Source organism: Ochlerotatus camptorhynchus, unplaced genomic scaffold (assembly GCF_037179485.1).
Source record: "Ochlerotatus camptorhynchus isolate MF236.1 unplaced genomic scaffold, CSIRO-AGI_Acam_v1.1 ptg000554l, whole genome shotgun sequence".
Lineage (NCBI taxonomy): Eukaryota > Metazoa > Arthropoda > Insecta > Diptera > Culicidae > Ochlerotatus > Ochlerotatus camptorhynchus.
In genome coordinates, this window is record NW_027041037.1 from 194,683 (window position 1) to 208,564 (window position 13,882).

The 13,882-nt window shown below is 41.6% G+C and overlaps 1 protein-coding gene across 1 annotated transcript; it reads left to right on the plus strand.

Annotated features, from left to right (window-relative positions):
• The first annotated feature begins 11,167 nt into the window (after positions 1-11,167).
• LOC135713401 (uncharacterized protein K02A2.6-like) lies at positions 11,168-12,457 on the plus strand. The gene has a single exon (XM_065236501.1). The coding sequence runs from the start codon at positions 11,168-11,170 to the stop codon at positions 12,455-12,457; it is 1,290 nt and encodes a 429-aa protein (XP_065092573.1).
• The last annotated feature ends 1,425 nt before the right edge of the window (positions 12,458-13,882 follow it).

The window sequence follows — 13,882 nt, forward strand, 5'->3', positions numbered from 1 at the left end:
CCACCTCTGCTTGGAACTGCTCACGGTGCACACAGTCGTTGATTCTTTTTAAAAGCAGTTTTTCAACCCAAGTCAGAAACAGACCACTTTCCGGGGGTTCCTAAAACATGGCCAGATGTGACCAGTGTGTTCCTGGGCACTTCTGAGATGCACTATTATTATTAATCAATACAAAAAAGACTACCGTTTCACTGGATTTAGAATTCTCATTTTATTTGAGGTGTCACATGATAAGGTTTTTTTTCGTTTTATGACGTATTTAGTCGCATGGCCCATACAAACCGGATCATGTTCCAAAAATATTAAAAAAAAAAACGTTTTATATGATATTAGTACCTTTCATTTTGAGGTTGTTGTGTCCTATTCGGGTCAGTGGTTGTCGAGAAATACGACCTAATTCCCTAAATCAGTCCAGTTCGATAACAGTTGATCGATTCCAAAGATATTCAATGGGACCATGAAAACTTTCATTTGGTGGTTGTTGCGTCCAATTTCGACCAGTGGTTACTGAGAAACATGTCTTAGATTTTTTTTTCGTTACATACACACATTATCCGATCTCGTCAAGCTGAGTCGGTTGATATATGGAACTCAACCCTCCAGGGCTCGCATCGAAAGTAGGTTATCCAAGCGATATGTATACCCTGCTTTATAAGAAGGGTAAAACGGTAACTATAAAACTTTCAAGCAAACATGATTTCAGCTCTTTATTTTCAAAAGTTTATCAATGACTAACTACAATCCTGTAATTACCTGAGTACTGCGGACTCCCTCAAGGTGCCTGTCACTTTGGAGCCAGTGTGATCTGTCAAGCGGGAGCCAAACATTCACAAGCAGCAAATGCAGTTACTGTTCTTAAAGGGTGTCCACGATGAAATTGCCACACTATGAAATTGCTCTAACTTTTTAACCGTTGGGTAGAATTTAATGAAAATTTGGGTGGATTTAGTTCATAGTGCATTATTTACATCCTGCAAGTTTTAAAGTCCTGTGATCAAAACTCGCGGAAATGGAGTCGAAAGAACAGCTCGTGCGTGATAAAATCTTGCGCATTCATCACGAGAACAAGGATCTCTCGCATCGTTCCATCGCTAAAACGTTGGGAATCGCGAATTCCACGGTGTCGCGAGTGATTAAGCGGTTCGAGGAACGGTTGACCACCGATCGGAAGCCCAGAAGTGAAGGAAAAAGTATTCCGTACAACACCAAAAATCACAACCGCGTAGTTGGGGCCTTCAACCGAAATCCGAACGCCTCCATTAGGGATGTGGCTAAGAAGCTGCACCTAAGCCGAAGTTTTGTCCAGAAGGCCAAAACTAAGGCTGGGCTTCGAACGTTCAAGGTACAAAAGGCCCCTAATCGCGACGAGAAGCAGAACAAGTCCGCCAAAACCCGTGCCAGGAAGTTGTACCTCAACATGCTGACGAAAGTTGAATGCTGCATCATGGACGACGAAACATATGTGAAGGCCGACTTCAAACAGATCCCCGGCAACCTGTTTTTCACGGCCAAGGATAAGTTCAGCGTTCCGGAGCATGTCCGCACTCAGAAGATGTCCAAATTTGCGAAGAAATTCCTGGTTTGGCAAGCCATCTGCACGTGCGGGAAGCGGAGCGCACCTTTCGTGACCCAGGACACGATGAACGGACAGGTGTACATAAAAGAGTGCCTCCAGAAGCGGCTGCGTCCTCTCCTGAAGGCCCACAACGTCCCAACAATCTTCTGGCCGGATTTGGCCTCATGCCACTACTCCAAGGACGTGCTGAAGTGGTATGCGGACAATAAGGTCAATTTTGTGCCGAAAATGTTCAACCCTCCCAACACTCCGGAGCTCCGCCCCATCGAGAAGTACTGGGCGATTATGAAGCAGCACCTTCTTAAACGACCTAAGATAGTGAAGACAGTTGAGGAACTGAAGAAAGTATGGGTTTACATGCAAAAAACGGTTGATTCACAGGTTGTGCAGAATCTTATGGCCGGGGTTAAGGCCAAGGTGCGGGCATTTGCGTATGGACTGTAAATAAAATACGAGTAAAATGGTAAAATGAAGTTTAATAGTTATTTCTCAATCCCTGAAAATTTGATGGCAATCGGATGAAAACTCGAATTTTGCGAATCAATTTTGTGTGTGGCAATTTCATCGTGGACACCCTTTATCTACCGTCAAGCATTGTAATCTCATAAAAATTATCTATACTTTTTCATAACACATTCTTAATTTTATGCTCAAAGATAAAAACCAACAGGCTTAGTGATAAAAGTATAAAAACCAGCATAGTTTTTATGAGGCTGCTGAGTTTTCAATTACAGTAAAACATACTTTGGCGAAACTCCTGGCTCAGAGCTTTTGGTGGGAATCAACCGAGAAAGAGCAAACCAGTTTAAACTTGAGAAAATTTTTAAGCAGTTTTCCATTGGTTTGCAAAATAAAATTTGTCGACTCCGCAGGTAATTACCATTTATTTCCACCTCCAAATTTTTTTTCCATTGAGCACCCTGTTTTTTCACCAGGTGGATACATCCAACAAAAGCACCAATGTGTAATTTTCATATGATATAGCAGCGCTCGCATGCATGATTGAAATCCTTTCAAACTGGCACAAATTTGAAGTATAAAACAAGCTGAAAAAGTGTCACGTATATGTTTATCAAAAGAGAGTGCGCATTCATTGTCGCTATAGGTGTTTGAGTTCCCTCTAACAAAAAATGAGCACCTCGTGTTGTGAAGATGAAGTAATTATATGATGCGCATGTAACACTACGAATGTTCTCTCTTTCTTAGAGCAAGTGCTAATGACGAATACGTAAACATGCTCTATAGACGTATATCATTGTATTTTTTTAAGTCTACTTTATATCCGGGGATGTCACATACTTGTGTGTTTGTTTGGTTTTGCTAATGACTAAGAACCTTCACGCTTAGGAGTTTTATTCCACTTTCTTTTGCAAATCGTTCCGCACTTGCCAAAAGGTTTGCAAGTGAATCCAAAATATGTATATATAAATAGCACGATAGGTCAGCTATACAGTGTGGTTGAATCACTTACCATTTTTGAGAACATGACTTTAACTGTTTTTATTCCACTGAGATTATTTGTTTTCTTCTGTTCGGGACATAACTCCACTGCGACCAGTAATTTGGTCTAATGTGGTTATGTCCCGTGTCCTTAGTTTCGTGCTTGACCCTTAGGTTAGTGGATAAATCTAGATAGAGCAGGAATTAGGGCGTAACAGCTTTTGTAAACCATGACTTCTATCGATGATTTTTTGCGATTCAAGGCACGTCCACGCAGACCAACCTAACCATCGGATAGGGGAAGTCTTTCCTTACCCGATGAGGATGTTGGTTTACGTGGGCGAGAATTAAATTTCTAAAAATCATCAAGAGAAGTCTTTGTTTACAAAAGCTGTTAGGCCCTAATTCCAACTCTATCTAGAAATGTGCGCTTATTGGGCTACAAACACTATCGGGCCGCCATTGTAGAGACTGTTCATATTTGACATGATTAGTAATCGCGTGCTTCAAGACACAAATTTCCATGCTACTCCCGTACATCACACTGCTAACGCGTTGTAATGTCATGTAACATAGTTGCTTACCATATCATTTTGAGATGATAAACTCTTGGTCAATTTTAATAGGAAATTTATCACACTTTCTTAATCTGCAATAATAGTTGAGGGTTACTTTTCAGTCTTTTTTTTAGTTGCAGTACAAATTTGTCTGTCAGAAAATAAATCCTGGTATAATGTGTCAAAAGGTTCCGAGGTAATGACGTTCGGGGTAACAACGGCATTCGGGATAGTATCAAAGAGTAAAAATATAGATGTCTACTGTAATTGTTCAATGTAGAGTATAGCACGTTTTTGTAATGATTTTCAGGTAGGGTAATTTGCAAATAGTTGCAAACTTCACATTTTTTACTGCCCAGCATTTATCCATGACCATGACGTTTACCGATCATGGTGACATGTTAATCAATGATTGTTGAACGATAATACGATAATTCCCAAGTAACAATTTTGGTTTTATGAGGGTTCTGTAGACCATTATTTAGACTTGAAGAATGCTTAAAAACCTTGATAAAAGTTGAAATGTTAATAGGGTTCTTTGATGTCCAGTATTGAAAATATAATGATAAACATGTTTAAAAATTTTGTGACATTGTACCTACACAGTAAACAATTAATTTTAATATCACATCAAAGTGGATGTACTTCAATCGGGTCGAAATTATGGTGTAATATTACTTGCCCAGAAATGACAAAATTATAAATAATACAGTGTACATGAACTGACATTATACTGCTTTTACTGCATTTGGCCATTTACTACTGGCCATTAAAATTACATTTGATTTTCGACATGATTGAAGTGCATCCTCTTGGATGTAATATTAAAATTTATTTTTTTGCTGTGTATGATTTCAGGCGATTTCTAATTATTTCAGCTTATAATCCACTGATGAACTTGGGAAAGATGGTGAACAGTTTAGGCTGTATTTTTTCCCTTGTTTTCTTTCGGTTTTGGCAATTGGAAAGACTGGTTAGCGGACGGTTGATGCGCAAATACACAAAATACCACGCAAAAAGCAGTGAGTGATGAGATGTTGGTATGATTAGTTTTTTAATGTTGAATTCATCATTCATGAATGATATTTTGAATGTTGAATTCATCATTGATTCTTATTAGAAAACAAATCTTTCGTTACATCCTTAACGAAAAGATAAATTCGCGGCCACATTTTTTTCAACTCTTTATGTGTTCTAAACTCAAAATAAATTACATTTCATTTTAACTTTTAACCTAGGTGCTCCTGCTACTACAGTAACTTACCAGCCTTAATTGTTTTAATATATATCTAAGTGTTTTAACATTGTTCCTGCCTTGGCAATTCAGTATTTTAAACTTAAAACTAAAACTAAATCTTATATATTTTTTTTCCTTTGGTTTGTTTTTTCCGTCGATCTTGTTTTCCGTGCTGAGCAAAAGCCATGGCCGGTCTAAAAACTTGTTTAAATACTAGAACTTTATTCGTCAGGCAAAGCTTGGATTTCCTGTTTATAAGAGGATACAAACATTTGTTTGTTACATTTGGCTTGAATGCCCTCAATGTAATCTTTAAAAGTTAAATTTTGGTCCGGTACTAATCCAAGATATTTCACTTGACTTGACCAGGAAATTGGAACTCCGTTCATAGTGACTATGTGACGAGTACTACTAGGTTTCAAAGAAAAAGCTCTAGGATTATGTGGAAAAATTATAAGTTGAGTTTTGGTAGCGTTGGGAGAGAAATTTTCCATTTTTGTAAATAAGTAGAGAAAATATCTAAACTTTTACGTAGTCTGCTACAAATAACACGAAGACTTCTTCCTTTAGCGGAAATGTCGTGTCATCAGGGAACAAAGATTTGTGGCAACCCTGAGGCAAATCAGGGAGGTCCGAAGGGCAAATGTTAGTCGATCAGATTTGGAATTTTGATAATTTACCTGCAGAGTTCTGTCAGTTAAATAATTTTGAACTAATTTAATAATATAGAGTGGAAAATTAAACTTTTTCAATTTAGCAATCAAACCTTCATGCCAAACACTCTCGAATGCTTTTTCTATGTCTAGAAGAGCAACTCCAGTTGAGTGGCCTTCAGATTTGTTTGAACGAATTAAATTGGTAACTCTTAAGAGTTGATGAGTAGTTGAATGCCCATGGCAAAATCCAAACTGCTCATCTGCAAAAATTGAGTTCGCATTGGTGTGAAGCATCATTTTATTCAAAATTATCTTTTCAAAAAGTTTACTTATTGAAGAAAGCAAACTTATTGGGCGGTAGCTAGAAGCTTCAGCTGGATTTTTATCCGGCTTCAAAATTGGAACAACTTTTGCATTTTTCCATTTATCAGGAATGTATGCCAAATTGAAACAACTGTTAAACAATTTTACCAAGAAAGACAAGGTACTATCTGGGAGTTTTTTTATGATTATATAGAAAATTTCATCATCACCTGGAGCTTTCATAATATGAAACTTTTTAGTTATAGATCTTACTTCGGCCAAATCAGTGCCCCAGGAATCTGATTCTCAATAGGAGCTTCTGAGTTTTTTTTCGTCTAGTTCTTCTTCTAAGAACGAGAATCGTTTCACAATAATATAATTTTCATTTTCTGATATGACTGTGTTCCGGAAATTTGTTTGACAATATTATAACGGGTTTTAAGTTTTCTCTCCATCGCTTTATGATCTGCGTCTGAAAAAAGCCATAGTGCATTTTTTAATCGATTTTAGAAATTGCCCATGTACAAAGCTCTTTAGCAGTTGTAATGAGATGCCCTGCAAACTTGCTTTAGCTTGCTGTGAACTTGGAAGAGCGATTGATTGTATGCTTGGAAACATTACTCACCTTACTAATCAGGCTAAGACCTTGTTGTCCTCTGCTGTCCGAATAAGTCGTGTCCACTCTACTCGATCTATGGCCACAATTCACCAGCCTTGTAGTTTGCGAAGGGTCCGCAGACCACCTTCCACTTGGTCGATCCACCCTGCCCGCTGCGCGCCTCTTCTTCTTGTTCCTGTTGGGTCGCTTTCGAGAACCATTTTCACTAGGTCGTCGTGCGGCATTCTTACGACGTGCCCAGCCGACCGTAGTCACCCATTTTTTTCAATGTGGGCGATGGATGGTTCTCCCAGCAGCTGGTGCAATTCGTGGTTCATTCGCATCCTCCACGTTTCGTCATCCATCTGCACTCCACCGTAGATGGTACGCAACACCTTCCGTTCGAAAACACCAAGGGTTCTCCACGACCATGGTCCAGATCTCGTGGCCGTAGAGGACCACCGGTCTAATCAGCGTCTCGTAGATAGTCAACTTCGTGCGTCCTCCGGAGTCCAAAGGAGGCACAATACCTGTCATAATGCGTCTTTGAATGTCTCTGCTGGTATCTGTAGAGTTGGGAAATTAAATAAATCACTATTTCATTTACGTTTATGATTCACCCCTAAGAAATTATAGTTTTAGTTGATGACTTGACTTCACCCCTGACGAACGACGGCAGAGAGGAGACGGGAGCTCTTGATGCTCGGGGGCAGTCGTGATCGAACCTTTATGGAAAGCGGTAGCTAGACCTCTTAGTAGCAGGAGTGTTTTTGGAAGTGCAAATAGGAGTGATTTCAAGGCCGGCGTGATTCTACAATTTGGCGCAGCCGGTAGCATTAATTGAGGTGAGTAATGCAGGATAATGGTGCTATGTTTGTTAATATTCGATTCGGAAAAATTTTTGATGTTCGGGAGCGTTTTTATTTTCTCGTAATGTGAGAACAAAATGGCGGCTAGGATGAAGAAAAAGTGGTAAAATGAAATCGACAGCGGGTCCGATAAAATGTCGTAGCGCTCACACTGATACATAGCAAAAAGGAGGCAAAAGTGAAAAGCGAGACCGGTTCATAGCTGCAGCGCTGGTTTGTTAAAGTAGAGGAAGCGAGACCGGTCGATGTCCGAAGTGCTCACCATTGTATAGAAGCGAAAATTTTAGCGAGACCGGTTGAGGACCGCAGCGCACGAAATCGAAGCTTTCTACGTGTATGTGGAGTAAATAGCGAGGCCGGTTGACGACCGCAGCGCGCAGCAATACATAGAGGTATAAATATAAGCGAAGCCGGTTGAGGACCGTAGCGCACACAATTAAAGCTCACCACATGCGTGTAAAAAAATAGCGAGACCGGCTGACGACCGCAGCGTGCATGAATACGAAGAAGCAAAACGAAATGATAGCGAGGCCGGTTGAAGACCGAAGCGCATATGCTAGCATTGTGTCTGTGTATGGAAGAGAAAAAAATTGCAAGGCCGGTTGAGGACCGCAGTGCTCACAAATATTTAGAAGTAGGTAATAATGCGAGTCTGGTTGATGATCGAAGCGCTTCTGTACAAGCTCTGGTAAATAGAAAGCAAGCGAAAAAGTGGTAAATAATGACAAACAACGAGTTTTTAGAATTGTGTACATGATGATGTTTTGTTGCTGAGGACAGCCAGTAGTGTAATAAGATAATTAAAGCAAACTTAATTACGGGTTATTGAATTGTTAATCACAACATGCATTTGCTGAGTTAATTAGGCTACATTTTCGCTATAAATTTCGAAAGATAGATTTTTTTAATTCGAGGATCTGTTTTGTTACAGATGGATCCGGACAAGGATTGGCCGTTGGAGCCATTTAATGACGCAGTTGTCACTTCCGATTTACGTCGTGAATGGGAAGAATGGTTCAGAGCGTTCGAACTTATCGTAGAATTGAAGACGATTGAGTCGCAACATGACAAGCTTGTTCTACTCCTGGCACGAGGAGGCCGAGGCCTTCAGCGAATTTTCTACAACTTGCGACCGGTGGCTGATGAAATTTATCCGGAGCCGGCTAAAGTACCATTTCTGCCAGTAGAGACACCGGAGTACGACAACGCAATCAAAAGATTGAGCAACTTCTTCGTGGGAAAACGCAACGAGCGCATCGAGCTGGAGGTATTCCGGGCGTTGAAGCAATCGCCTGATGAATCCTTCAACCATTTCATACTGAAGTTACGTACACAAGCCGCTCGTTGCGACTTCCGGGTTCGAGAAGAGATGGAAATATTGCATCAGGTAGCGATGGGAGCCCATGACGAACGAGTCAGGGACAAAGGTCTTGAAAATTCAATGAACCTGGATGAGCTGACCAACTACGCTGTAAACAGAGAGATGTTATTGAAGCAGAAAGAAAAGGCACTTCCTTTCAAGGCTGAAGTAGATTATGGTACTGTGGCTGTGGTCAAGCAGGAATGGAACAGGGAGCCTAGACCGACAAATTTGGGATTGCGTGAGAGACGACGGGAACAGAGCAGCCGTATGGAGTGTGAAAATTGTGGATCATGGAAGCATCGAAAGGATTCTCGGGAATGTTCTGCCCGAAACGCCCGGTGCAACAACTGTGGGCGTACCGGTCATTATGCAAGAAAGTGCAGATCAAGACACGGAAATGCCAGGAACTGGAAGCGTTCATTTGGTGAAGCCAACTCGGTGCGAGAGGACGAACGTCGTCGTTTTGGCTACCGCTACCGGGAGGACCCTGAGGAAGGACCATCTCGACGTCCTAGCCCGGTGTTGAAGGTAGAATAATTTATATCTTCCTTCTTTTTGATTTACAATTATATTTCAGTTCAAGTTGAATTCGATAAGTTTTGATTTTTTTTTGTAAGCATATGTTGAGGGCTTGTAGAATCACTCACCGCATATTTTTTTTCTGATTAGTGTGGATTACTAATAACTTAAATTAAACGGAAAATAAAATAAAACTGAAATGATGTTTATATTTGATTTCTTTATTAAAACTAGGGAAGTACAACGAATGACGGAAAAATAACCTGCAAGATTGATGAGCTTCCAGTGGCATTCTTAATAGACTCTGGTGCCGCCATCAACACAATCACGGAAGAAGATTGGAAGGCACTTGTAGAGAGCAAGGCAAAGATATACAAGAAGAGGTATAACTGTGATCGACAGTTCACTGCATACGCCAGTCAGGAACCTTTGCAGGTTGAGCTAATATTCGAAGCTTGGATTTCAATTAATGATTTCAAACCACGAACCTACGCCGAGTTTTTTGTCATTAAGGGAGCCAAAAAGTCTTTGCTTTGCAAGAGGACTGCGGAAGAACTCAAAGTATTAAAAGTTGGCCTTGATGTTGCAAATGTCGAAGTTGCGGATGATGTTTTTCCGAAATTCCCGAATATTCAAATTAAGTTCTCGATCGATCCAGACATTCCTCCACGGAAAGTAGCATACTTAAGAATCCCAGCTGCGATGGAAGAGAAGGTGGACAACAAAATTATGCAGATGTTGCATAGCGATGTCATTGAACCGGCCGTAGGACCGCCGGAGTGGATATCTCCAATGGTTGTGGTTCCGAAAGGGAAGAGCGATATCCGCTTGTGCATAAATATGAAATACCCTAATCAAGCTATCCAGCGCGAACATTATCCGCTTCCCATGATCGACGCTTTACTGAACAAGCTAAGGGGCTCGAAAATCTTTTCTAAACTGGATATAACATCTGCATTTCACCACATTGAGCTTCACCCTGATTCCCGTGGAATAACCACTTTCATGACCAGTAGGGGTCTCATGAGATTTAAAAGGTTGATGTTCGGCATCAACTGTGCGCCGGAAATTTTTCAGCGGGTGATGTCCGAAATGCTGGCTGGGATCGAGGGAATAATAATATACATTGACGATATAGTCGTTTCTGGAAAAACACGTGAAGAACATGATGCTCGGCTAAAGGAGGTATTGGCAGTTCTAAAGGCAAATAACGCGACGCTGAACAAGGAGAAGTGTGTGTTTGGTGCAACGAAACTTGAAATCCTGGGCTATGAGGTCATCGCAGCCGGGATCAGCCCTTCTGAAAACAAGATCTCTGCAATTCAGAATTTCCGACGACCAGAGACGAAGGAAGAAGTTCGTAGCTTCCTTGGACTCGTCAATTTCGTCGGGCAATTCATTCCGGATCTATCTACGAGGACTGAGCCACTTCGTCAGTTTATTAGGGGAGACGTAGAGAATTTCGGCGATGCCCAGCAGGTGGCTTTTGACGATTTACGAAATATGCTTGCAAGTACTGTTCGTAAGCTGGGATTTTTTGATCCCCGAGATAATACGGAACTGTTTGTAGATGCATCACCCGTTGGTCTGGGCGCAGTTCTAACTCAAAAGGACAAATCGAACAAGTCACGAATTATAAGTTTTGCTTCAAAGGGCTTGACAAAAGCAGAAAGAGTGTATCCACAAACTCAGCGGGAGGCACTGGCGGTTGTATGGGCCGTCGAAAAATTCTACCCATATCTATTTGGAAGTAGATTTACAGTATTCACGGACCATAAGACTTTAGAGTACATCTACGGAGGAAAACACCAAAATGGAAAGCGTGCTTGTACCAGAGCTGAAGGTTGGGCCTTGCGTCTTCAACCTTATGACTTCACGGTGCATCATATTCCAGGCTCAAGTAACATCTCGGATATTTGTTCTCGATTGTGTACTTCATCAGAAGAGCCATTCGATGAAACTACAGAACATTATCTCTGCGCGGTAGGGGAAGGGCCAACCGCCATTACATTAAAGGAAATAAAATCCGAAACGGCAAGTGATGAAACCATGACGGCGGTTATCAAGGCTATTCATACTCAGCAATGGTCACAGGACTTATATCGGTATCAGGCATTCTCAAAAGAGCTGGGAGTGATCGAAGACATCGTAGTTAGAGAGGATCGAATTGTGCTTCCGCTAAAACTGCGACAGAGAGCATTACGGATTGCTCATAGAGGTCATCCTGGTATAGTTGCGATGCGGCGAAACTTACGTGAGAAGGTATGGTGGCCATGTATGGATCGCGATGTTGGTGATTATATACAGCAGTGTGCAGGTTGCGCAGCGGTGAGTGGACATGGAGTTCCTGAACCTATGATGCGGAAGGAAATGCCAGAGCGGGCTTGGCAGGATATTGCAATCGACTTCTTTTCTGCTAAAGAGTGCGCAACATTTCTGGTAATCATCGACTACTATAGTCGCTTTACGAAGGTTATTGAAATGAAAGGCACTACAGCAGCGAAGACTATTGAGTCTCTTGAAGGCGTATTTGTGGAGCAAACGTACCCCGAAACAATCAGAAGTGATAACGGACCTCCGTTTTCATCCGAGGAATTTCTGAGCTACTGCATCTCAAAAAACATACGGCTTATCCGAACCATTCCTTACTGGCCGCAGATGAATGGTTTGGTGGAAAGGCACAACCAAGGCGTATTGAGGGCTTTACGAATAGCCAAGGCAACGAAGATAGATTGGCGAAAAGCGGTCAGAGACTACGAGTACATGTATAATACTACTCCGCATACGGTGACCGGTAAGCCACCGTTGGAACTATTGACTGGGAGACCAGTAAAGGATCTGTTGCCGTCGATGCGTACTGAGCCGTATTGGTGCCGGGATGAAGAAACACGGGACCGTGATGCAATCAAGAAAATGCAAGGCAAGATCTACGCTGACAACCGAAGGAAGGCAAAGGAATCGGAAATTGATGTGGGTGACGAAGTAATGCTCAAAAATTACGAGACAGGCAAATTGGAACCAAATTTCAAGCTTGAAAAGTTCGTGGTGGTTAAGAAAACTGGAAGTGATGTCATCGTCAAAAATGAAGAAGGAGTAACGTATCGCCGTTCCGTTTCCCATTTAAAGAAGTGGCCATCTTCACGAAATGCAGGTGGACTGCCCGAAACTCCGGATCATTCGATGGATTCATTCCTACAAACGGCGAAACCATCAATATCCCGAGAAGTTGAGCTGGCATCAGAAAGAGAAGCGGAAGCACAGAACTCCGATCTGGAAGGAAGCTCCCCTCAACAGCGCCCGAAGCGAATGAAGAAGTTGCCGGCAAGATACAACGAATAAATGGTCATCGTGGTAGGACCAAGATTCTGAATTTTTTTTTTCTTTTTCTTTTTTTTTCTCACAGCAGAAAAGGGATGTAGAGTTGGGAAATTAAATAAATCATTATTTCATTTACGTTTATGATTCACCCCTAAGAAATTATAGTTTTAGTTGATGACTTGACTTCACCCCTGACGAACGACGGCAGAGAGGAGACGGGAGCTCTTGATGCTCGGGGGCAGTCGTGATCAAACCTTTATGGAAAGCGGTAGCTAGACCTCTTAGTAGCAGGAGTGTTTTTGGAAGTGCAAATAGGAGTGATTTCAAGGCCGGCGTGATTCTACAGTATCATTTTCGGTGGTCACCAGTTAGCCCAAATACACGAACTCGTCAACCACCTCGATTTCATCACCATCAATCTGAACTCGGGGTGGGAGGCTAACCTTGTCTTCCCTAGAACCTCTTCCTCTCATGTATTTCGTCTTCGATGCATTGATGGCAAGTCCAATCCACCTAGCTTCAGCGTTCAGTCTGATGTACGTTTCCGCCACCGTCTCAAAGTTCCGTGCCATGATGTCGATGTCATTGGCAAAGCCAAGAAGCTGAATGGACTTCCTAAATATCGTGCCACTCGTGTCTATCCCAGCTCTTATGATTACACCTTCTAATGCGATGTTAAATATCAGACACGAAAGTCCATCACCTTGCCGTAACCTCCTTCGAGATTCAAAGGGACTCGAGACGTACATCACTCGATCCATCGTCGCCGTGCATAATCGCGTCAGTCTATCCGGAAATCCGTACTCGTGCATAATCTGCCATAGCTGACCACGATCGATTATGTCGTATGCGGATTTGAAATTGATGTACAAATGATGTGTGGGCACGTTGTATTCGCGGCAATTCTGCAGAACCTTCCAAACCGCGGGCACCCATGAATCCCGCCTGGTATTGCCCCACGAACTCTCTTGCAAATGGAGAGTACCTTGTAGGCGGCGCTCAGCAGTATCATCGCGCAGTAGTTGCAGCAATCCAACTTGTCGCCCTTTTTGTAGATTGGGCGTTACATAGGTAACGAATTTATAGCAATATTTTGATAAATGAGGGATTCCATCCAGAATGACCTGAAAAAACCTGAAATCGTGCTCGACCATCTACGATTTGGATGATACTTTGCCCATATTTTCAGTATGATAGACCAAGTATTTTCCGCAGGAGAGGAGACCCTTTTGACTCAAGGGTAATTTTTGAAAAGGGCCTATGTGTTTTTGCACACATGCTTTAAAAAAATGTAGTTCGAAAACAGTTGGTTGTAGAAAAAAATTTACTAAGAAGGAGTTGTAGGAAACTAATAAGGCTTTATAAAAATATACACACGGAATTTTTGTTTCGTTTTTTTTTTACAAAAAAAAATAAAAATAAACCTCAAAATTCAAATGACAATAA

Coding starts and splice junctions, on each gene's coding strand:
- LOC135713401 (XM_065236501.1), top strand. CDS start 11,168: ATGACGGCGGTTATCAAGGCTATTCATACTCAGCAATGGTCACAGGAC.